Genomic DNA, 22,064 nt, shown 5'->3' with positions numbered 1-22,064 from the left:
ATATTCTTAAATATGACAATTAAAATTTCTAATTTTATGTTCGAATTATTAGGATATTTATGTACAATGAATAAAATAAATAAGTAAAGTAAATAACTGACAAGAATTAGAAACAAGGACTTACTTCTAACAATAGAACTCTTAGAAAAGAAAATTTTTAAGCAATATTCAATAAAATTTCTTGGGCAAAAAACAAATTACCAAACGCAAGAGCGTTTAAGGAACAGACCATCACGCGGATTTCAAGAGTAGGTACTTAAATATAATTCATCAACATATTCTGTAAATTAATAAATTAATATTAATTAAAATTTTAAAATTTTAAAATAGAAAAATATAAGAATGAACAAAATTAATTAGGAATTTAATTGCAAAATAGATTCTATCCTACTCGTATTTTCAAAAAAAAAAAACCCAAAATTTATTGAAATTTTTTATTATTTATTTTCAAGCCCATTTAAAAGTTCAAGATAAAAACCAATAAAACCACTGTTAGTTGCCAAGAAAATTATTATTAAATGTATTAAGCTTTCGCTTAGAATTTAGAATAAATTGTAATATCAAAAACATACTTGTACACACGCCTATTTACAAAAAAAAGGGTTAAAACTGTTTTTATAATATTATTCTGTATACTTAAAGAAGCGACAAGATTGATAAAAATCGGACTAAAATATTATTCATACAAAAAAATATTCAAATTTTTTTTTTCTTTTTTCCGAAAAGTTTTCTCACAATAGTTAATTTCAAATTACTTACGCACAAACTAATATACAATAATATAATACACTATTATCCTTTTTTTGTTTTTTTTTCAAAATTCATAAAATATTTTTCTTACGAATTCATTCACTGGCGCCAAAAGACTAGACTCAACTTAATATTTCTTATTTTTAAATTTGTGTTTTGTTAAATTGATTCTGTTTGTTATTTTATGAATAATGTTAAGATTTTGCCCTACTTGGGTTAATTTTTCCCTGTATAACAATACCAATTTGTTTGTATTATAAACATATATGTATTAAAAAAATATTTATAATATTAATTAAATTAAAAAATTTTTGACAGAACGAGCTCTTCTAAAATACTTGAAACAAAAAATTAAACTTAATACAAATTAAATTTTCCTATTAGTAATGTAAAATTAGAGAAAAACAATAAGCATAGAGGATTAAATTTTTGAAGTTTTTTAAAAGTTTTTAATTTAAATAATTATACATACTACTATAAAATAGTAGTACTTACTAGTGTATTGCAGAGATTTTCTACTTTGAACTCGAAACACATATTTAATATAAATCCTCCAAAATATTTTGAATTGAAATTTTCTACATTAAATAGGTACGTATTCGTTTTCAAATTAATTATTTTAATAGTAAAAATCTTCAACAAAAAAAATAAAAGCCTAAATTTTTACAACAAATTTGTTTGCTTTAAAAAAGGAAATTCATACCTCATGAATTAAAGCTGCTTCCAATTTAATGTTCAGTGACCCCAATATTTTTACCCAAGACCCATATATCTAGATAATATCATTTAATATGTTTTCATTCTTATTTTTAAGACAATTGCGAAACAGTCTCAATCAAAATGTGAACTAAATTTTCATCAACACTTTGATTCTCAATAGCCAGCTTCTCAAAAGTAACATAACTATACATGTACATGCGTGTGTATAGTAGAAAATACCAAAAAGTAGTTTAAAAGTTTTCTTTCTTTTTATTATCAACTGATAAAAACTTAATAAATTTGGAAAAAAACATTTGACATGGCGACAACAAATAACTAGGTAATTTATTGAAAACAAAAATATTACTTCAACTGGAGCATAAATTTCCCATAATTATTACTCGTATATAACTCATAATTTTTATAATAAACAAAAAGAATTAAAACTGACCTTTGTTTATATACTAAGGTAACCAATTCAAAAAATCTGATTTTGCCATGTTTTCAATAATTTCAATCAATGGATTGTATACAAAACTTAATAAAATCATTTCGGTTTGCATTTAGAATGAAAACCTTACTTACAACTAAATTTATATTTTGTTGAATTACAAATGTATGTTATAATATACATACTTATATTTTTACAATTCAGCATTTTTTGTTTTAAATATTTATCTACATATGTTATATAACCTACAATAAAAAAATTTATTTTTTATTTTCAGATTTATTTTATTATTTAGATGCAAAAAAATGTTATGTTTGTGGACCAAGCCCTCATGATCTGTTAGAGAACTTAAATATAACTACATTAACAAATAATTGTACAGATTTAGATCATTTATGGAAATTAAAGAAAACTGTATTGGCACAAGAAACATTTGGTCGTGAATGTCCTGAAGACTATAAAAGTTGTCTATTGCAAAGAGATGGTAAAAAGGAAATATTTAAATATGTTCATCCAATATAATTTCTAAAATTTATATAATTGAATCAAGAATTCAAAGTATTAAAACATATATTTTTCATTTTTATTATTTTTTTTTCATTAGGAAACCGTAAAATCACAATCAGATCATGTGAAAAATTACAATTAGAAGATTGTCAAAAAGCAAATAATGTTACATATTGCTATTGTCTTAATGACTATTGCAATTATGAAAATGTTCCTGATCAACCTCATATATTAACATCAAAGGATAGACGACAACAGCAACAACAATTACACCATTCAATATCAGATGAAATTAATGATGATGAAGATTTAAATGATGATGAAGAAGCATCTGGTTCTAAAGAACAGAATACACGTAGAGATAATTCTGGTTTTACAACAAAATCTTCTGATAAAACAAAAACAAAGAAGAATTCTGCATCAAGATCATTATCATCATTAACATTCATTGAAATTTTATATTACTTAGCTTTAACGATCATTAATGATATTCGAATTTCTTAATAACATTTAAATAAAGATGAAAAATCCAAAATAAAATGAAAAACATTCCATAAATATAAAGAATTGTAACATTGTGGAAATATCAAATTCCTATAAATATTGCTTGGCATTAAGTAGACTTCTAATACTTAAGACGAATAATTACTAATATCACTTCGTTAATAGATTAAAAAATTCTACTTTTCTTTAATAGTTTTCAACATTCCATTGGATTAATTAAAGCCTATTATTAGGTAAAACATTTTGTAATATTTTGTCTCTTCTATGTAATAATTTGATTTAATAAAATTAAAGAAATAGAATTCTATCAAATAACGAACGGATATTAGGATAATGAATCTCATTTATGAATTGAGATTAATGGAAAACAAAAAGAATAAATTTTTAAAATACATATATACTTAATGAATTTAAAGTTTAAAATTCTATTTATAAAACAGAAACGCTTGTAATTGTATGCCAAAATAACAAAAAAAAAATGTATAAAATATAATTTATGCAAAAAATACAATTTAAGAAAAAAGAATAAAATTTAAAAAAAAATGCATTTTGAATAGTAAAGGGAAATTAAAACTTACCATCAAAGAAGACGTCCTGATAATGTATAAATTCTTTCTCTAAATTCTCCTTTTCTTTGTTTTCCCAATTTGTTTTCATTGCCTCATATTTCGTACGAACTGATGCTTCAAGACTACTCATACTTCCAGGAGGTGCTGCTACCGGAACCTGATTTGTAGACGATGGATTTGGCTACAACGAATTAAATAAAACATTGATATTAGCATATAAAAATATTTCCTAATAATTATGCATTAAAAATTTAACATTTTTTTCATAAATGTTTTTCATATTTTAAAACTGCTTCAGTTTTATTTTCATCATTTTTATTATTATTAGAATTGTTCTCATCGTCAATTTGCAATAACTTATATCTGACCACAAAGTTGGCTTTTCATTCAATAACGCTTCCATCATTAGTTTATTTAAGCCCATTCCAATAATTTAATTTTATTCAATTTAAAATTTCATTTAATTCAATTTTCATAATTACAATTATTTTTAAATATGTACATAATTTCAAAAAAATATCAATCACAAAATAATTGGTTTACTGAGATCATTTTTTAATTATTAAATAAAAACTTGTAGTCAGACATAATTCAAAGTTGAATTTGTGACCTTAAATGTAAAAGTACTGTAGCGGTCAAACGGGAATTATTCTCTACGTTTCCCAACATTTTAAAGTCTATTTACAGCTGTCATTTCATTTAAATTTTGAAAGTAAGTTGACAAAAGTTAAAATTTAAAAATTTAGAATTTATTTAAAAATTAGACAAAATGATAAAAGTTCTTCAGAGTAACAGCATAGCAAATTGATTTTTTTTTTAATTTTATTAAAATTGTGTAATTTGATTTATATAGAAATAAAAATGGAATATGATTTATAAATTTTCGTATGGAATACTGAAAAAAAATGTTATTTCTATCACGTTATAATATGCATTTTAATTCCAATTAAAGTGCATACTATGCTATTTTATTCTTATGTCCATAAATGTTATGAAAACAACACGTGTGTATGTACATTTTTACTAAAATTATATAATTATTTTAACAGGCATATATAATATACATATTATATACATGATCGATATAAAATACCTTCAAGTTTTTCCACATACATACACATATATACCGAATTTTATATAAGTTGGCCGAATATATGTATTTCGATGAGTATATACAATATTAAGTCTGTTATGTTATGAATAATGTGATATAAGAACTTGGAAAGAACATTCTAAAATATTACTAAATATGTAACTGATCCTCTTGCTTACTTACTTACTTAAAAAAAAATCATATTGTGATTAATTGCTCTTGGAAATTAATTAATTCTTAATTGAATTTAAGAACGTGAAATATAAATTGTTTTTTTGGAGTTTTTGAAACCGATCCCTAAAATTCTAAAACAATAATTAAGCATTCATTCTGATATAACACGTATGTATGCATGTATATCAGGCAAATCAGACTTATATTTTTCCTTAACAGTTCTTAAATTAAGCTATTTTATAGAAAATTTCTATTTACCAATTTCATCTTATAGAAAACTTTTGGACTATAGAAAGTCAAGCCATAGTCCTTCAGAAAAAAATTTACATTAGTTCCTAATGGAACGCATGTTGCAAACCGAAAAATCGGGAAAATATTATGAAAATTAAGTTACTTGTACTGACCGAGCTTACAAATTAACGTTTATATTTCACACAAAAAAAATAAAACTTTAAAACCACATTATTACTGCAAACAATAAATAATTTTGACATTTCAAACGAAATTGTCTAATTTAAAAACACTGATAAGAGCATCATTTAGGCGCAATTCTTCATTTCTAAAACAAAAGTTAATGACCAGATTGTTCCCCAAATTAGTTCAAGCATTTTATAAATTCATTTACTAAAAAAATTTTTCGTGAAAAATAAAGATGAAATAGAATCTTGCAGCAGGGTCAGAGTAAAATCGCTTAAGACTAAACACTATAAAAAAAAGTATAAGTAAATTTCTTATATTAAATGAGGTAAATATGTGAACAAGCAGAAGGTTCGTTTTTTTTTACTTTGGCTAGTAGGTACCTCTATAATTTTTACACATGTCAAAATCAAGGTTCATAACATAATATTTAAAGCGAAAAATTGTCCTAATCAATTTACCATATAATTGCCTTAAAAATATAATATAAAAAAAACTTACCACAACCTCTCTAGGTTGAATATTTTTTGCTAATTCACTATCTTTTTGTTTACAAAACACAAAATCTTTTCTTAAACATTTTCTTGTTCTTCCAAGGCAATCAGTATACTCAACCCTAAAATTAATTTTTGCTATAAAACTAACTGATAAAGATCAAAAACAGCTATAAAATACTTACCAATCATCTCCTGCTTCAGTTGCTTCATATTCCCCTATGAAGGAAGTGTCACTGGATTCTACATTTCTTGGTAATTTTTCGAAGGTTTCCACGTCGTTTTGTCCAGTTGTTTCAGCTTTATTTTTATTATTATTATCATTATCCTCCTCGTCATCATCATCATTATCGTCATCATAAGTGAACACGGGATCTGGCTTATTGTCTTGCTTCTTTTTATTAAATAAAACTAGACAGTTATCATCCGAATTTAAATTACCCCCAGAGGCTACCATTTTATCATAAAACTTTGCTTTAGCTTGTAATACCCTTTTAGCTTTTTCAAAAGCAGCGCTATCCTCGTATTCTTCATAATTTTTCTTTACTTCTTTCTCCTTACTTGTTTTATCAATTTTATCCTTTTGGACTTTAGGTTTTTCTTCAGCTTTTTTAGGAACAAATTTTTCAATTGGTCTTTCAACTTTTGCTTTTTTAACTTCTTCTTGCTTCCGCAGCAACTCAGCTTTTAACTGGTTAAGCTAAATCGAAAAAGTAATAAATCACTTATACAACATTTCTCACCATTTATTTTTTTAAACATTTTATTGAACTTTTCATTTTATTTATAGTATTTCACAGCAGAAATTCTTACCGAAAAGGTGTTTACATCAATTTTCTTTTTCTGATCGTTCATAGTAAAGCTTTAAGAACCGTTAGGCGATCAAAATAAGACTAATTTATAGAATCAGTTCAGAACTAATTAAGCGATTTTGTTAAATTCAAAGTAAAAACATAAACAAAAATAAACCGATTGTCAGAAACACATGGTTTTTGTTTTGTTTTCATCATCAGATGTTATATATTTTCGATTCTCGCAATACTAATAACAAAAATGACTATTGAAATTTTTGAAATTTCATCACTACAATATATGACGTCATTTTTGCATATGTCAATTTTTGTCGGAAAAAAGGCTGCGAGGCTCTCAGCAGTGCCAGTAAAAATTACAAATTGTGTTATTTTTTTCATGAACTTGAAAGGATTCTATAAAATACCCTGAAGAGTCCAGACATTTTAAAAAGCTAAAGCTTAGCAAAATTGAATACAATAAAAAATAATAATGGTGCGAGTACTTTTCATGCATCCCGATTTGGGTATTGGTGGAGCAGAACGTCTTGTTGTCGATGCAGCTTTAGCTTTACAACATAAAGGACATATCGTTAGTTTTTTAACTAATCATCATGATAAAAGTCATTGCTTTGAAGAAACTCGAAATGGTTCAATACGTGTTGAAACAGTTGGTGATTGGTTGCCTCGCAAAATATTTGGTGGACTTTATGCATTTTGTGCTTATTTCAGAATGGTTTATGCAGCAATTTATACTAGTTTAATATTTTCAAGACGTGAAAAAATAGATATAATTTTCTGTGATCAAATTTCAATGGGGATCCCATTTTTAAGATTAGCCAAATATAAGCCAAAAATAATTTTCTACTGTCACTTTCCTGATCAATTATTATCGCAGAAAGGGGGAATGATTAAAACAGCCTATCGTACTCCTTTAAACTATTTAGAAGAAGTTACAACTGGAAGAGCAGATCGTGTATTAGTCAATAGCAAATTTACTAGAAATATATTTCGAAAAACCTTTAAAAGACTAGACATCACTCCAGATGTGTTGTACCCTTCATTGAACACAACCTTCTTTGATGATACGCAGGTTAAAGATGATGAAATCGATTTGAAGCTGTCAAAAGATGCTTTTATTTATTTATCAATAAATCGTTTTGAAAGAAAAAAAAATTTAGCTTTAGCAATTGAATCTTTTAACCAGCTGCAAGCAGTACTAAATCCACCGGAATGGAATCGTTGTTTTTTGATAATAGCTGGTGGTTATGATGTTCGCGTTAATGAAAATATTGAATACTTTAATGAATTAGAAGAATTAGCTCGTGAATTAGGTGTTGCAAATAAAGTAATATTTCTAAAATCACCATCTGATATTGAAAAAATATATTTATTAAAGAAATGTAGTTGCTTAATTTATACACCAGAGAATGAACATTTTGGTATAGTACCTTTAGAAGCAATGTATATGACAAAACCAGTTGTAGCAGCCAACAGTGGTGGTCCTACAGAAACGATTATCCATGAATCAACTGGATTACTTTGTGATCATAATAAAATGGCTTTCGCCAAAGCTATGATAAGATTAATTAGAGACCGCCCCTTATTAGAACGTATGGGTGAAATGGGAAGAAAGCGCGTTCAACAGAAATTTTCTTTTGAAGCGTTTGCTGATAAAACAGACTGTATTGTTATGGAATGTATAAGTCAAGATAAAATTAAGAGTTCATAAATTTTAAAGAAATATTTCTATATTAATATTAGAATGCAAACCGATTACATTATAACTTGTATTTCATACAATTATTAACGGAATTTTCTTAAATCAGAGTAAATTTTGGATTTTTATTGAAAAATGTTATATAAACATTATTCGTAGTTCAGAGCATTTAAAACGTATTCCAAGTACAATTAGAAATAATTTTGTTATTTTTAATTCTTTATAATCAATTCATAGGCTTTTAATTCAATTTTAGAGATAAATAAGAAAAAAATTATTTGTTTTTTCAAATATTAAATTTTTGGAATGATATAAATAAAAACATGAGTTTTAACAAAGTTGTATGGCACAATTATATCAAAAATTAAATTGCAATTAATTTATATAAAAATTAATTGCAAGGAACTCGCTCGTGAAATATAAATTTAACCAAAAAATTTTTAGAACCCTAATATCCATGTACGCATTATGTAGTTAGAATATGTAGATTATTATACATACATACATATATTGAAAATTATTTCTACATAAGTAATATAATTTTTATTTTTAATTAAAGGAAAACTTAAAAAACATTTTGCACATACGTACAACATTTAAAATAAAAATAAAATTTCAAAAACACAATAAATAGCATTAGTTATTTAAAATATTATGTGCACTATTATATTACAAATTTAAAAAGACAAGTAGAATGTTATTTTCCAAATATTTTTATTAAAATATTATACAAAAAAAAATTATAACAATTAAATACTTATGTATTTAAAATAAATATTTAATTTAAATTCATTTTTTAATATTTAACTAAGTATTATTTTCCTTATGCATAATGAAATAATTCATTTATTAATATTTTTCTTTATCAGTTATATTATTCAAAAAAACGTTTGAATCTATTACATTTTCATCAGTTTCCAAACTTTTTCTAGGATCTATAACATTCAATTGTAAATCGTATTGTTGATCAAACCCAATATATCCGTCAGAAATTATGTAAAGCGTATAAATAATACGACCTTTATTAGATGGAGTTACAAAAGTTATTTGATGGCTACTTTTATTACTACGATAACCAATACGTTTTAAAGCAATCATTTCACCATTTCCCACACAACCTAATGTCAAGAACCATCCCTCATCTTTGCCTTTTGGAAATTTAGGACTGTATATTTTAGAATCATTACGTGCAGGTCCTAATCTATGTAAATAAACATTGACAGTGTATTCCTAAAATAAAGATATAAATTAAATATGTTTTTATACAGAACTTTTTTGATTATTCAATTCTATCTTACTTGCATTGCATGTACTTCTATCCAGGTTTCCATGGATTTCTTTCCATCAGCTACATATTCTATTGGACGAGTAATATCGAAATGATTTTTGTATGAACCGGCTATAGAAATTTCTACATTTAACGTTGGCATATCACATATAACTTTATATATCTGTTCAATTTCTGGTTCAGAAAACTTTTCCCTCAATGGCCCTGCCAATTTTTCATAGTTTTTTACACTTATTTCTTTTATTACTGGAAGCGTTAATACCGGGTAATTATGCTTTATTTTATTGAACACATCACAGTTAAACTCATCAACATGTGGTAACGTTAAAATTTCTATTTCATCGTACCAATGGGCTTGAATTACAGATTGCATAATTAATTGTATTTGTAATGTTGTACCTAACCATCCCCTTTCGCCAACAACATCAATCATTGCCTAAAGAATTTATTAATTAAAAGACAAATATAAAAAAATTTTAGAAAAAAAATTAACAAGCATTACATCAATGTTAGAATATTAATGATTTTCTCCACATGGTTTTACCAAAATGTTAAATATTTACCTGTAGCACTCTTATTGATTGATCCAGAACTGATTTAGTATCAGTTAAATAGTCAGAATTTGGCAGTGGTAAATGTGAGAAGTGAGCTTGCATCAGTAGGAATGTCTTTGTATGTGGAGAATCGTAAGTCAAAGGATCAACTTTTATTCTGCACAGTTTAGCTAACTCTCTGAAAATATAATTTGCATATAAAAATTTAATTCATACATCTAGAGAACTAATATCTCACGCATTATAGACGTCTTCATTATGACGAACCGGTTGTTGACTAAATTCGTATGCATCGCACATAACACGTAAGACTTCTTCCATTTTCATTTCAAACCTTAATGAATCTGCAAAATGTCGCATAGTTTGATGCGAGATATAATAATATGACGATATTCTGCCCATTGGAGTTGGATATAAAAATCTTTCATCAATTTGCAAACATCCAGAACTTTCCAGTACATTACAAACTTGTTCAACTAATCCTGACAAAAAGCTATTAACTTCTTTTGGTTCAATACTTTCTAAGCCATAATACGTTGGATTTCTCAATAAACGCCTAAAGAAATAAGTCCAAGTAAAGTAGTCTAAAACCGCTTGTTTAGTTTGAACAGTTCCGGCAACAATTTCAGCATTAATATGGTCAGGTAACACTTCTAAAAGACTTGATTCAACGGGAAATGGATCATATAAAAATTTCTTATAGAAATTTTTTTTAACGTCATGTACTAAAACAACAGCAACACCTTCATTCCCAAATTGAGGGCGACCAGCACGGCCCATCATTTGTAAAACATCAGTAATTGGCATATCAACGTAACGTTTTTGTTTTCCGTCATAATATTCAGTACCTAAAATTTTCAGAAGAATCTCATTTCATTTCGATTTTAATTGAATCACTTAATATCGAATTTATTTGGATTAAAAAGCAGTTCATCTTTTATTACCTTTAATTACAACTAAATGCGCTGGTAAATTAACTCCCCACGCTAATGTAGCTGTAGCTACAAGAATTTGAATTTTTCTGTGCAAAAATAATTCTTCACATGTCTTTCTATCTCTCTCAGTTAAACCGGCATGATGCATGCCAATACCGAAAGCCAAAGTTAGTTTTAAGTTGGCATCTTTGATATTTATTAGGATTTGGTCCATTTCTTCTTCTGGTATGTGTAAAAATTGTTTTGGATTGTCCTCTCCTGCTAAAAACGCTATTAAATCTAAAGCAGTCAATCGTGTTTGACGACGTGATGATACAAATATTAAAGCAGGAGTGCATGGTGAATACTGTCGAATAGCTTGAAAAGTTGGACGATTCATGGTAGCCATTCTTGGACAATAATGTTTACCAGGAAATCCACTTATATGAACTGACAACGGAACGGGTCTTACAGATGGTTTAAAATTATACAATCCCATTTGCGTAATACCCAGCCAATTTGCTAAATCAATAGCATTGGCCAAAGCGGTTGATAATCCGATTATTCTTAAAGTGCGTGTGGTGTGAGACGCTATAAAGTTTGTTCGAGAAACTATTACTTCCAATACAGGTCCTCGATCTTCACCCAATAGATGTATTTCATCAATCACAATCAAAGCTACGTCTCGAACATAATCCCTCGTTTGCCAAGATCTACTGATTCCGTCCCATTTTTCAGGTGTAGTTACAATAACAGTTGATTCCCTTATTGCTTTAATATCTGGTGTTACATCACCCGTTAATTCCACAACTTTCTTTCCTAATTTTTGTTCTAAACGAATCTTCCAATCATCTATACGCTCCCGAACCAAAGCTTTTAGTGGAGCTATGTAAACGATTTTCCCTTTTGGATACTTTTCAAAAACTCTAAAAATTGCAATTTCTGCAGCAATTGTTTTTCCTGACCCTGTTGGTGCTCCTAATAGAACGTTATTATCGGAGTGGTATAAGCAATGAAAGATTTGCGTTTGAATTGGATTAAAGTGCGTAAATGGATACAGGGACTCATACTCCTTATTGTTTAAAACACTGACCGGAAGAGGTTGCAATGGTAATAACTCGGTGTGAGGAGGATGAATTTCTGGAAGTATTAAATGTTGGAAACTCAATGCTGCAGATTCATACGATCCTAGCCATGTATCACTTGTAACACGTATTATGTATTGGGACGGCAAGGGATCTTTTAATGGAATTGTCATGACCAACTCTTGGGCATCTTTTAATATTACTGCTTTTTTTGTTAATTGAAAATATTCTGAGTGGTATATCAAATTGCTTTCGGTATCTTCAATCCACAACCAAAACGGTAAAGAGTGCTTCCCATGAACACGGTCATTCCATTTAAAATTTGCAGTTATAAAAATTCTGATTCTAAGCACAGTTCTTGTGATTGGTTGCAAATTTGCTTCAATCTCAACCATTGGAAATTCATGAGCACATTTTGATACCAATGATCCATATCTTTGATTCCTTAAAAATATCCCTATTTCCTTAGAATCCATTTCACGTAAAGCTAATATACTTATACCGCGATTTTCAATTTTTTCAATAATTTCAGGCCCTAAACATGTAAATTGCCTTAACGGGGTTTCGTGCTCCCACATTTGTTTTTCAAACATTTTGCTTATAGCGAGAATTCTTCCTGCTAATACAGCGTCATTATTTCTTAAAACGATGGTAAACAAAGCTCTTGCTATCCGAACAGCATTTTGAGTAATATACGATAAATCAGACACTAACGAAAATGATTTACAAAAGCCGCGCGATAAGTAAGTTTGCATCAATATATTGACTTTTCCATGAACGTTTTCGCTACCACCTTGCACCGGTACTTCAGAATATTCTCGCGTTAGTTCGTCTAATTCTTCAAGTTCATCGTCGCGAACTTTCAACTGTTGAAACTCATGTGCCTGGGACATCATAGCCAAAATTTGACCTTCATTCATAAACGGAATCATTAATTCATTGAATATTTCTACAGTATCATATTTAATATAAAAATGAGACGCTGTACGTCCTAAATCTGTTATATTTAAGTCTCCGGTTCTTTCATTAAACCGAATCATTCTTGCCTACAAAAAGAATTATAAACATATCAACTGAAAGAAAATTAAAAAGCTGAAGTTACCTTATCCAAACTCATAGCGGCAGATTTTATTAATTCTCTTCTTTTAACTTCTAAACTTGGATCCCTTTGAACGTCAATATAATTAAGACCATATACTTGTGGATTTATTTTCATACGAACAAACAAATAAGTATAGCTCAACCATTCTATGGCTTCGTCAACATTTGAAATTGTTCCCAATGTTATTTCGGCATTTAAATTATCGGCCAAACACTGAATGAAATTCGACTCAATAGGAAATTGATTTGTTAATAATGATAAATAATGGTTTAACTTATCGTGAGTTGTGATTATTGTTCCAGAACCACTTTTATCAAACTGTGGACGACCAGCGCGTCCGAAAATTTGCAAAACATCGAGTATACCTAAATCCACAAATGAGCCATGTTTTGAGTCATAAATTTCGGTTCCTTTAATAATAACAGCGTGAGCTGGCAGGTTTACACCCCAAGCTAATGTTGCAGTGCATACTAAAACCCGGATTTGTCCTTCAGCAAAATATTTTTCCACCATGTTGCGATCTGATCTGAGCATTCCTGCATGATGCATTGCAATTCCACTATTAAACAAATCTATCAATTGCTTATTCCGACTTTTACTAATTGATTTTTGTGCAATTCCTAGTTGAGCATTATCTTCTGGAGTAAATAAACTCAGTTGACCTTTTTGCTGTGCCAATTCTCTTAATACAGTAGCAGTTCTAGTCGTGGCGTTTCTAGCGTGAACAAAAACCATTACTTGATGTTTTTGTCTCAAAAAATCTACGCATTTATCATAACAAATTTGATCCATTTCAGCTAGTTGTTGTAAAGGTTTTAAAGATTTCACCCCAATAAATGTAGTACTTAGAGGAACAGGTCGAAATCTTGAATCAAAATAAAATAAACCTTTCATTGGATTCACCCTTAAAAACCGGGCGACATCGATATAATTTGGCAACGTAGCTGAAAGGCCAACTATTCGTATCATACTTTGCGAAGACTCCACTAGACGAAGTGTTCTAGCGACTAATGCCTCTACAACAGGACCTCTTTCACCATGTAACAAATGAACTTCATCAATAATTAAAAGTTTTACTAACGTAATCAATGCGACATCACCAGCACCTTTTCTTGTAACAACATCCCACTTTTCGGGAGTAGTAACTAACATTTGCGTTTGCTGCATTTCAAGTTTTGTGAGTTGCATATCACCTGTTAGTTCTCTAACAAGAATATTCAAAGGTTGCAACCGCTTTTGAAAATTTTCAACCATTTCTGCCGCTAAAGCTTTCATTGGAGCAACGTACACGATCTTAAATTGATCTCTATGTATGACACCTTGATCGGTAAACGATCTTATAGTATTAGCTACGGTTAACATTGCTACATTTGTTTTACCGGCCCCTGTTGGAGCACACACTAACATATTTTCATTGCTGTGATACGCTACTGGATATACAACAGATTGGATTCTATTTAGTTCCTTGGTATTTCGAAAGCATGTTTGACCTATTTCATCTAAATTGGAAATCTGAATTCGATTGTTTCCTACACTCAAAGGAGGTGGCTCGGTTGCTGGAATTTTAACTTCCTCGTGTGTTTTTGCATCCTTACGTTCAACATTTTCTGGCAACATTAATTTATTTCCAGCTATAAATCCTGCGTGCAATTTGGCTTCTATTTGAGAATCAAATACAAATGGATATTTTTCGGACACCTGAGAAATTTTGGCAAGTCTTTCAGCAGTTAACATTTCAATATTTTCTTTAAAGATAGGTTGACGGCTTGCTGTTGCTAAAAGATTCTGCTGATGTTGCAACCTTAACTTTGCTGGATTTATTACATCGTCTTCTAAATCTTCCAAATCTTTTGCAACGTTGTTAATTAGTCTATTAAGTTTTTTTTCATCCCTTCGAACTTGCTTTTTTAATTGCCTTTCTTGCTCTGACTGAACTAATACAGTTGCCACTGGAGGAGGTCTCTCTTTAGAAGATTTTTGAATATTTTTCAATTGCTCTTTAGATCTTATCATTGATTTCAGTTTCATTTTTTTTTCGTCATTTTCAAATTTGTCAATTACAACAGCTCTATTGTTCAAAATATCTTCAATCAATTCGAATTTGTCAAAGCCTAAAATATATTTATATTACGATAGTAAAAAATTATGAATTGCTATGCTTAACATTATTTTAAAGAAAGTAACATAAAATTTTCCCATATACCTAAAAATTCAAATAAATCATTTTGAAGTTCGTCATTAGATTTTGTTGATTTAAGTACTTCTATTAAACTGTTTATGAGCTCCTCACCGACGTACGTTGAAAACCAAGCCTTGCTGTATTTTCCACACTTTGCAGAAATGTCGTTACTATTTTCTTTAATTCTTGCATTGTATTCCATTGAAAATGTGAGTGCAGTCTTTGCGTTCGCAGCCAAATTTGGTGACAAATTTTGTAAAAGTTCAAGCGGGACATCATCTCTATCATTGTTTGAAAGATCTACTGTTATTTGCGAACCCCATGTAGTTATACTGCAGGCACCTTCGGAATCAGAACCGTTCAACTCAGCACACACATCATTTGAAATTCTTTCTATATAGCTCCTTGCTTCATCATTCAGCATACAACTAATTTCGTGCACAACAGAACACATTTTATTAGCTAATTGTGGCAATATAGTTCCAAACATATTTTTCAATATATTAATATGTTTATTCATCACAATCTTTACATCTAGGAACAACGTTAAAATGAAAACTGCAGCATCGTTTATAACTTCGGAACTCTCATCATTCCCAATCATTTCACGTGTCATAACCCACAACTTTTGCAAATTTTCCAATAACTTTTTAACATCTTCCTCAGAAGAAACGCTTTCAGTAATTGCATCTTTAAGGCTTTTCCAGCAAATTGACCTTTAAATATATTTTAATTTATAATTCACCAGTTTCAGTTTCTTTTATGAATATGTACATATTTACTTTTTATTTGTTTGAGATCTCCAGAGTTTCAAATTGATTTTTTCTTCACTAGTTAATTTTAAACTCCGGCTGATTTCTAAATCTGTGTTTGCGCGAAGGGCTCTAGACAACCTTGGCAAAGGTAGCATTTTTCAAAATAACTAAATATTCACCTAAACCCTAAAGCCAATTTAAACAAGTCGTTCACTGTTTTGTAATAAGAAGTAAATTTACTTTCCTTGCTGCTTTCGACAAATTCCTCCCTATTATCAAAATTTACTTCCCTTATGAAATTGTTGTTTTTAATGACATTTGGCGAACTGACAACTAAAAATTTAAACGAAGTGTTTGTTGACCACTTGTTTAAAAAATTAAACGATACTCGAATAAAACCATTAAAACATGATTCAGCCGCTGTTAAACGTCCAACTTTAGCCATAAGTATAAGCGGCAGTAATTTTTTTACATTTACCTCGTTTATATGGCAGCTTCAAGCTTACTTGAAGCCTATTTTATGAACATATAAACACTGCTTGACTTGAAATCGGCTTCACTCAAGTCAATCAAAAAATTTTGCCTACTTGACTTGAAATGTTGAAGTAAAAACACCGCTTGAAAGCTTGAGAGCTTGAAAATGACAGAATTTAATATTTTGTCCTAAAATGACAGTAGAAATAGAGTGCTTTATGAATTTGAAACTATTAAGTGTCAATACAAATGAAAGGTAAGTTAATTTTTGAACATATGTACATGATATTTTGTATTTTTATTTTGATATTTATTATTATAAACTTATAATTTTTTGTAGAATATGTCGCAAAGAAATATTTGGAGCAATGAGGAGACGCGGGTTATGCTGGAGCTTTTTAAGGAACAAAAAATTATAGAAAAAATCGATGGCAAAAAATATCCTTCATCCATAATTTTCTGCTTCTTTTCTGAGAATTTTGTATAATTTCAATATTTTTCTTCATGTTATCACTATGTCTTTTAAAATTGATATTTATTCTATTTTTTAATCTTCTTAAAAATTTCACTCTATTTCTATTATTTTTTTTTTATAAAAACTTTGATTATATTTTCCTGATGGATTTTATAATTTTCCATGCACTTTATTAAGAGTTTTTGTTTGTTTTTACAATCCATATTTTCTAATATTAATTACAACTTCTTTTTTTTTTAATTACTTTGTTTTCTATTACTTCAAAGACTGTCAAATTCAAGCTGATTTCAAGCTAAATGTCATTTTCAAGCTTTGAAGCTGACATATTAAAAACGCTGCTTGAGTTTCAAGCTGATTTCAAGTCAAGTACTCAAGCTGCCATATAAACGAGGTAATTTTTCCACAAGATATCTAAATTTCTTTTAACTTATATTTATGTATGTACATAATTCCATTTATTTCACCTAATTTTAATAATAGGTGAAATAAATTGGAATAATTTTAAGAATATAATATAAAATTATTTTTAATATTTTATGCAGATTTCTGTATTTATGAAATATAGAAATATTTATGAAAAAATACAAAAGTAATATGACAGACAACTTTTATATTTCTTCTCAGCTAAATGTTGTGCTATAAAGAGCTATGAAAATATTTGTAATAATTTCGTTTTCTTCTAGGCTTTAGATTTTTTGTATGTTCCCATGAAAATGGCAACTCAGTGGATATAAAAAAAAATCAGCTGTAAAAAACTTCAATTGCATGTGACGTCAGAGATGATATGTGGTTTTTTGTCTATGAGGAATAACAGTGGAACAGAAGTGCCGGATAATTAAATTTTGCTAGTAGAAAAAAAATAACTAATGTACATAATAAAATGAATTTCAACAATTTGTTAAATATTATATAAAAAAAGTGTATTAAAATAATTGTAAAATTGCCTTTAGAAAAGGGGAATAATTTATATTTGTATGTCGTTTTTATATTGTTTATAAATTAATATATTGTACTTATTACTTAAAAAATATTACAATTCTTAGTATAGTTAGTTACAAAATTGTACTCTTCAATCTAACACGACAATATAGTACAGATTTTTTAATTTTAACACCTAAGAGAAAAACATAGGTCTGTATTTTTTTTTATACAATTATAATAATTGTATGTTCAAAATTACATAATTAAAAAATATAATTTGATTATTTCATTCATGAAGGTGAAAAATATGCTGTATTGTCCTCCAAATGTAACTTTATCCCAATTTTGGGTTAATCATGGAATCTCCCACTGTTTTATGGACACAGTATTTACATCAATAACAGCGGGCTTTTTAATAATATTTGGAACATTGGAACTATTGATGTATTGGAAATACGCTACACCTATTACAGATACAAATCAAATACCAAGATCAAAACTTTATAAATTTCAAATATTTTTATTATTTTTATTCCCTTTACTTGTTAATGTAAGATTTGTGTTAAATGGCTTTGTTTATAAAAACGCAGTTATTTACGGCTTTATGGTAAAAATTTTTGAAACCATATTTTATTTAAAAATTATACCTACCTGTATTTTATATTTTCAGATTTTTTCAACAATTTTAACTACCATTTCTTTTAGTTTATCAGTTGCTTTGGTTAGAAAAGAAAGGTATTACTTATTACCCTCAGTTCCAACAAGAGGACATGGATTTATTTTGCTGCTATTTTGGACGATGTTATTTATAGTTGAGAATTTATCATTTGTTAATATGAGACATGAAGACTGGTGGTTCAACCTAAAAACGTTAGCTGCATTATCCTACTTATTAAATAAATTTATAAATAATTTGACTATTTTAATTTTATAGTACAAAAGATAAAATTGAGATGAGTTTATTTATAATACGATATACTTCAGCGTTATTAATATTTATATTGGGATTGAAAGCTCCTGGAATAATGGTACCTATAGGTGTAGAAGAATTGTTATTACCACCAGATGTAAGTTGTTTTTCGTTATACGAATGAGTTTAAAATAATGTAGAGGCAGCTGTTTATAATAATATTTTTTTCCCCTTATCGAAAACTAATCATAAAATTAAATCTGTCACGTAGAGACTTATCACCAAGTTAAAATATTTTGTTTTGATAACTATTTTTGTTTTGTTTTTTTTTTTAGAAATTAAAAGCTTCCATGCTATAAACTATCTTCAATTATTTTCGGATAAAATCAAAAATAAAATTATATAAACACCCACTTTTATTTATTTACTATAATTTATTTTAATATTTTTCAATCTGAAAAATTCACTCATAACTTTGTTCTGGTATTTAGAAATCTTTTTTTAAAACTTTTTTTCAGGAAAATACATCAGCGTTTAGAAATGCGTTCAAAAAATTGCGTAAACTATTTCCATACATATGGCCGAAAAAAGATTTTCTTTTACAGTCTAGAGTTTTGATTTGCATCTTATTGTTAATTAGTGGTCGTGTGATCAAACTATTTCTACCTTTGTATCGGAAAGCTATCGGTAAAATTTTAGTAAACACAATTTTGTTTACATCTTTAATAATTCACTTCTTTTTAGTTGACAGTTTGACGATTGCTCCAATATATTTTCGATGGGATTTTGTTTTAATATTTGTTGCGTTATCATTTTTACAAGGAAGTGGTACAGGAAGTATGGGATTATTAAATAACTTGCGTCAATTTTTATGGATTAGGGTACAACAATATACAACAAGAGAAATTCAAGTAGATTTATTCCGTCATTTGCATAACCTCTCGCTACGATGGCATTTACAACGTAAAACGGGAGAAGTTCTAAGAATTATGGATAGAGGAACTGATTCAATTGACAATTTACTTAATTACATTCTTTTTTCGATTGCTCCAACTATCGCTGATTTAATTGTTGCTGTTATATTTTTTATTGTTGCATTCAATGGATGGTTTGGTTTAATAGTATTTGTTACTATGACATTATATATAGGTAAATTTTTAAATTCTTACTTTATCTTCTTTTTTATTTTTGCATACACCTTTTTATGTACATATGTCAGTTAGTACCATAGTGATCACAGAGTGGAGAACTAAATATCAAAGAAGTAAAAATTTAGCAGAAAATGCAGCTCGTGCAAGAAGTGTGGATTCACTTTTAAATTTTGAAACTGTAAAATATTATGGTGCCGAAAAGTATGAAGTAGACAGTTTTCGTGAAGCTATTGAAAAGTTCCAAGTAATAGATATTAATTCAAAAAATTTTAATAGATGATTATAACTTATACAAAATTGTTTTAGGTAGAAGAATGGCGTACATTGGTTACTTTAAATATTCTCAATACAGCTCAAAATATTATTCTTTGCTCAGGTTTATTAGCTGGTTCAATGCTTTGCGTTTACGATGTGGCAACCATAAAAAATTTAACTGTTGGTGACTATGTATTATTTATCTCTTATCTAGTTGAACTTTATATGCCACTAAATTGGTTTGGAACATATTATCGCGCAATTCAGAAAAATTTCATTGACATGGAAAATATGTTTGATTTATTAAGAGAGGAAGAAGAAGTTTTTGATGCCCCATGTGCTTCTTTATTGCAAGCCTCCGCAGGCAAAATAGAATTTTCAAATGTTAGTTTTGGCTATTCACCAGATCGTATTGTTTTGAAAAATGTAAGTTTTTGTGTTCCTGCTGGCAAAACTGTTGCTATTGTCGGTCCATCAGGAGCTGGAAAAAGCACAATAGTTCGTTTGCTATTCCGTTTTTACGATATTAGTAGTGGAGCAATACTAATTGACGGACAAAATGTTAAAATGGTGACACAAGAATCATTGAGAAAATCCATTGGTGTTGTACCGCAAGATACTGTTCTGTTCAATAACACAATTTACTATAACATTGAATATGGCCGCATTGGAGCAGAACCCGATGCAGTTTTTAGTGCAGCTCGTAGTGCAGATATACATGATAAAATTCAAACTTTCCCAGATCGTTATGATACTCAAGTGGGTGAAAGAGGTTTAAGATTAAGTGGAGGTGAAAAGCAACGCGTTGCTATAGCAAGAACGCTTTTAAAGTCGCCAATTATCGTTCTCTTAGATGAAGCAACAAGTGCTTTGGATACTCATACAGAACGTAATATTCAATCAGCAATTGCACAAGTGTGTGCTAATCGAACTACAATTATTATTGCACATCGTTTATCAACTATTATTCATGCTGATGAAATATTAGTATTAAAAGACGGATCTATTGTAGAAAGAGGTAAACACGATGAACTACTATCATATAATAATGGTGTTTACCGAGATATGTGGGAACAACAATTGAAAAATCTTGATGCTGAAAATAGGAAACAAGAAATTAAAACAACTAGTGATGATAAAAACGATAAAACAACAGAAAACGAAGCTCATGGTCATCATTAAAGAACTTTGTTTTAATTAATTGCATAGTATTGTAGTAATATATAAAGCTATTAATATAAAAAGCAATTTAGGAAAATTTTGATTCATCCTCGCAGATCTTAAAAAAATAATACTTTTACTTTGTTAAAATACACTTGAAAATGTTAAATAAGCGATCTGCTCCAAAGTAATGATTTTTTGTTATAATATTAAAATCATATCGTCGCTATCATCTTTTTTATCATCATATTAAAATCATCGAGATCAATTAAATTTAAGAATACAAAATTTACACTTATATCCTGAGTTTTTCTATTGTGATTGTTTTGTTTTTGTTTCACTTAAAATTAAATGGAAAAAATTGAAGTAGAATGTGAATGTTTATATTTATCAAAAAATATTGGTATGTGGTTTAGTCTATTGTTTGTCAATAGAAAAATGTACTGGGAGAAGAATAAAATCAATAAAAAAACATATTTTTTCAAGCAAAACAAATTTATTTTTTATTAATAGGTATACGTACATATGTATATGTATTACACGCAATGGGGGTTTTTAAAAACCATATATGTAAGTCGAATTAATTTAATCCTATTATTAATGTCGATAATTTATAATTCGCAAAAGTTCCTTAAATCTTATTTCGACCCTCTAGGAGAAATATGTACATAAAT

The 22,064-nt window shown here is 28.4% G+C and overlaps 5 protein-coding genes across 6 annotated transcripts in view; 3 read left to right on the top strand and 2 right to left on the bottom strand.

Moving 5' to 3' along the window:
- Window positions 1-3,003, top strand: part of LOC129613018 (uncharacterized) — a 41,884-nt gene extending 38,881 nt beyond the window's left edge. Inside the window, exons 2-3 of the mRNA XM_055526894.1 lie at window positions 2,178-2,384; window positions 2,505-3,003. Coding sequence (XP_055382869.1) covers window positions 2,178-2,384; window positions 2,505-2,911 — 614 coding nt within the window. The 3' untranslated portion in view covers window positions 2,912-3,003. The remainder of the gene's footprint in view (window positions 1-2,177; window positions 2,385-2,504) is intronic.
- LOC129613017 (coiled-coil domain-containing protein 174) overlaps window positions 1-6,585 on the bottom strand; it is an 81,981-nt gene extending 75,396 nt beyond the window's left edge. Inside the window, exons 1-4 of the mRNA XM_055526893.1 lie at window positions 6,472-6,585; window positions 5,844-6,358; window positions 5,666-5,780; window positions 3,490-3,661 (exon numbers count right to left, since the gene is read on the bottom strand). Of these exons, the coding sequence (XP_055382868.1) occupies window positions 3,490-3,661; window positions 5,666-5,780; window positions 5,844-6,358; window positions 6,472-6,513 (844 nt within the window). The 5' untranslated portion in view covers window positions 6,514-6,585. The remainder of the gene's footprint in view (window positions 1-3,489; window positions 3,662-5,665; window positions 5,781-5,843; window positions 6,359-6,471) is intronic.
- Window positions 6,586-6,779: 194 nt separating this feature from the next.
- Window positions 6,780-8,792, top strand: LOC129613037 (alpha-1,3/1,6-mannosyltransferase ALG2). The gene has a single exon (XM_055526927.1). It carries the CDS (start codon window positions 6,940-6,942, stop codon window positions 8,176-8,178), a length of 1,239 nt encoding a protein of 412 aa, XP_055382902.1. The 5' UTR covers window positions 6,780-6,939; the 3' UTR covers window positions 8,179-8,792.
- A 77-nt stretch (window positions 8,793-8,869) lies between these two features.
- LOC129613028 (activating signal cointegrator 1 complex subunit 3) lies at window positions 8,870-16,318 on the bottom strand. The gene is made up of 8 exons (XM_055526911.1): window positions 16,071-16,318; window positions 15,313-16,004; window positions 13,110-15,220; window positions 10,953-13,053; window positions 10,247-10,856; window positions 10,018-10,186; window positions 9,465-9,890; window positions 8,870-9,396 (listed from the first exon to the last, which is right to left on the bottom strand). Exons 1-8 carry the CDS (start codon window positions 16,196-16,198, stop codon window positions 9,016-9,018), a joined length of 6,618 nt encoding a protein of 2,205 aa, XP_055382886.1. The 5' UTR covers window positions 16,199-16,318; the 3' UTR covers window positions 8,870-9,015.
- A 1,454-nt stretch (window positions 16,319-17,772) lies between these two features.
- On the top strand, window positions 17,773-21,874 carry LOC129612983 (ATP-binding cassette sub-family B member 6). Of its 2 annotated transcripts, none has more exons than XM_055526851.1 (9): window positions 17,773-17,964; window positions 18,041-18,123; window positions 18,212-18,520; window positions 18,584-18,783; window positions 18,848-18,980; window positions 19,342-19,510; window positions 19,568-19,972; window positions 20,043-20,218; window positions 20,281-21,874. In XM_055526851.1, the coding sequence occupies exons 3-9, from the start codon at window positions 18,221-18,223 to the stop codon at window positions 21,409-21,411; spliced, it is 2,514 nt and encodes an 837-aa protein (XP_055382826.1). In that variant the 5' UTR covers window positions 17,773-17,964; window positions 18,041-18,123; window positions 18,212-18,220; the 3' UTR covers window positions 21,412-21,874. The 2 variants fall into 2 exon arrangements, with proteins under 2 accessions (XP_055382826.1, XP_055382828.1); XM_055526853.1 differs by having other exon boundaries at window positions 18,036-18,123.
- Window positions 21,875-22,064: the final 190 nt, after the last annotated feature.

The sequence above is a fragment of the Condylostylus longicornis genome, unplaced genomic scaffold, assembly GCF_029603195.1.
Source record: "Condylostylus longicornis isolate FDR11 unplaced genomic scaffold, ASM2960319v2 ptg000080l, whole genome shotgun sequence".
Lineage (NCBI taxonomy): Eukaryota > Metazoa > Arthropoda > Insecta > Diptera > Dolichopodidae > Condylostylus > Condylostylus longicornis.
This window is presented reverse-complemented; position numbering and strand designations above follow the sequence as displayed.

Coding starts and splice junctions, on each gene's coding strand:
- LOC129613037 (XM_055526927.1), top strand. CDS start 6,940: ATGGTGCGAGTACTTTTCATGCATCCCGATTTGGGTATTGGTGGAGCA.
- LOC129612983 (XM_055526851.1), top strand. CDS start 18,221: ATGCTGTATTGTCCTCCAAATGTAACTTTATCCCAATTTTGGGTTAAT. Junction 19,511..19,567: donor TTTGTATCGGAAAGCTATCG/GTAAAATTTTAG, acceptor ACTTCTTTTTAG/TTGACAGTTTGACGATTGCT. Junction 19,973..20,042: donor TACTATGACATTATATATAG/GTAAATTTTTAA, acceptor TACATATGTCAG/TTAGTACCATAGTGATCACA.
- LOC129613028 (XM_055526911.1), bottom strand. CDS start 16,198: ATGCTACCTTTGCCAAGGTTGTCTAGAGCCCTTCGCGCAAACACAGAT. Junction 15,221..15,312: donor TGATTTATTTGAATTTTTAG/GTATATGGGAAA, acceptor AATATATTTTAG/GCTTTGACAAATTCGAATTG. Junction 13,054..13,109: donor CCGCTATGAGTTTGGATAAG/GTAACTTCAGCT, acceptor TTCTTTTTGTAG/GCAAGAATGATTCGGTTTAA.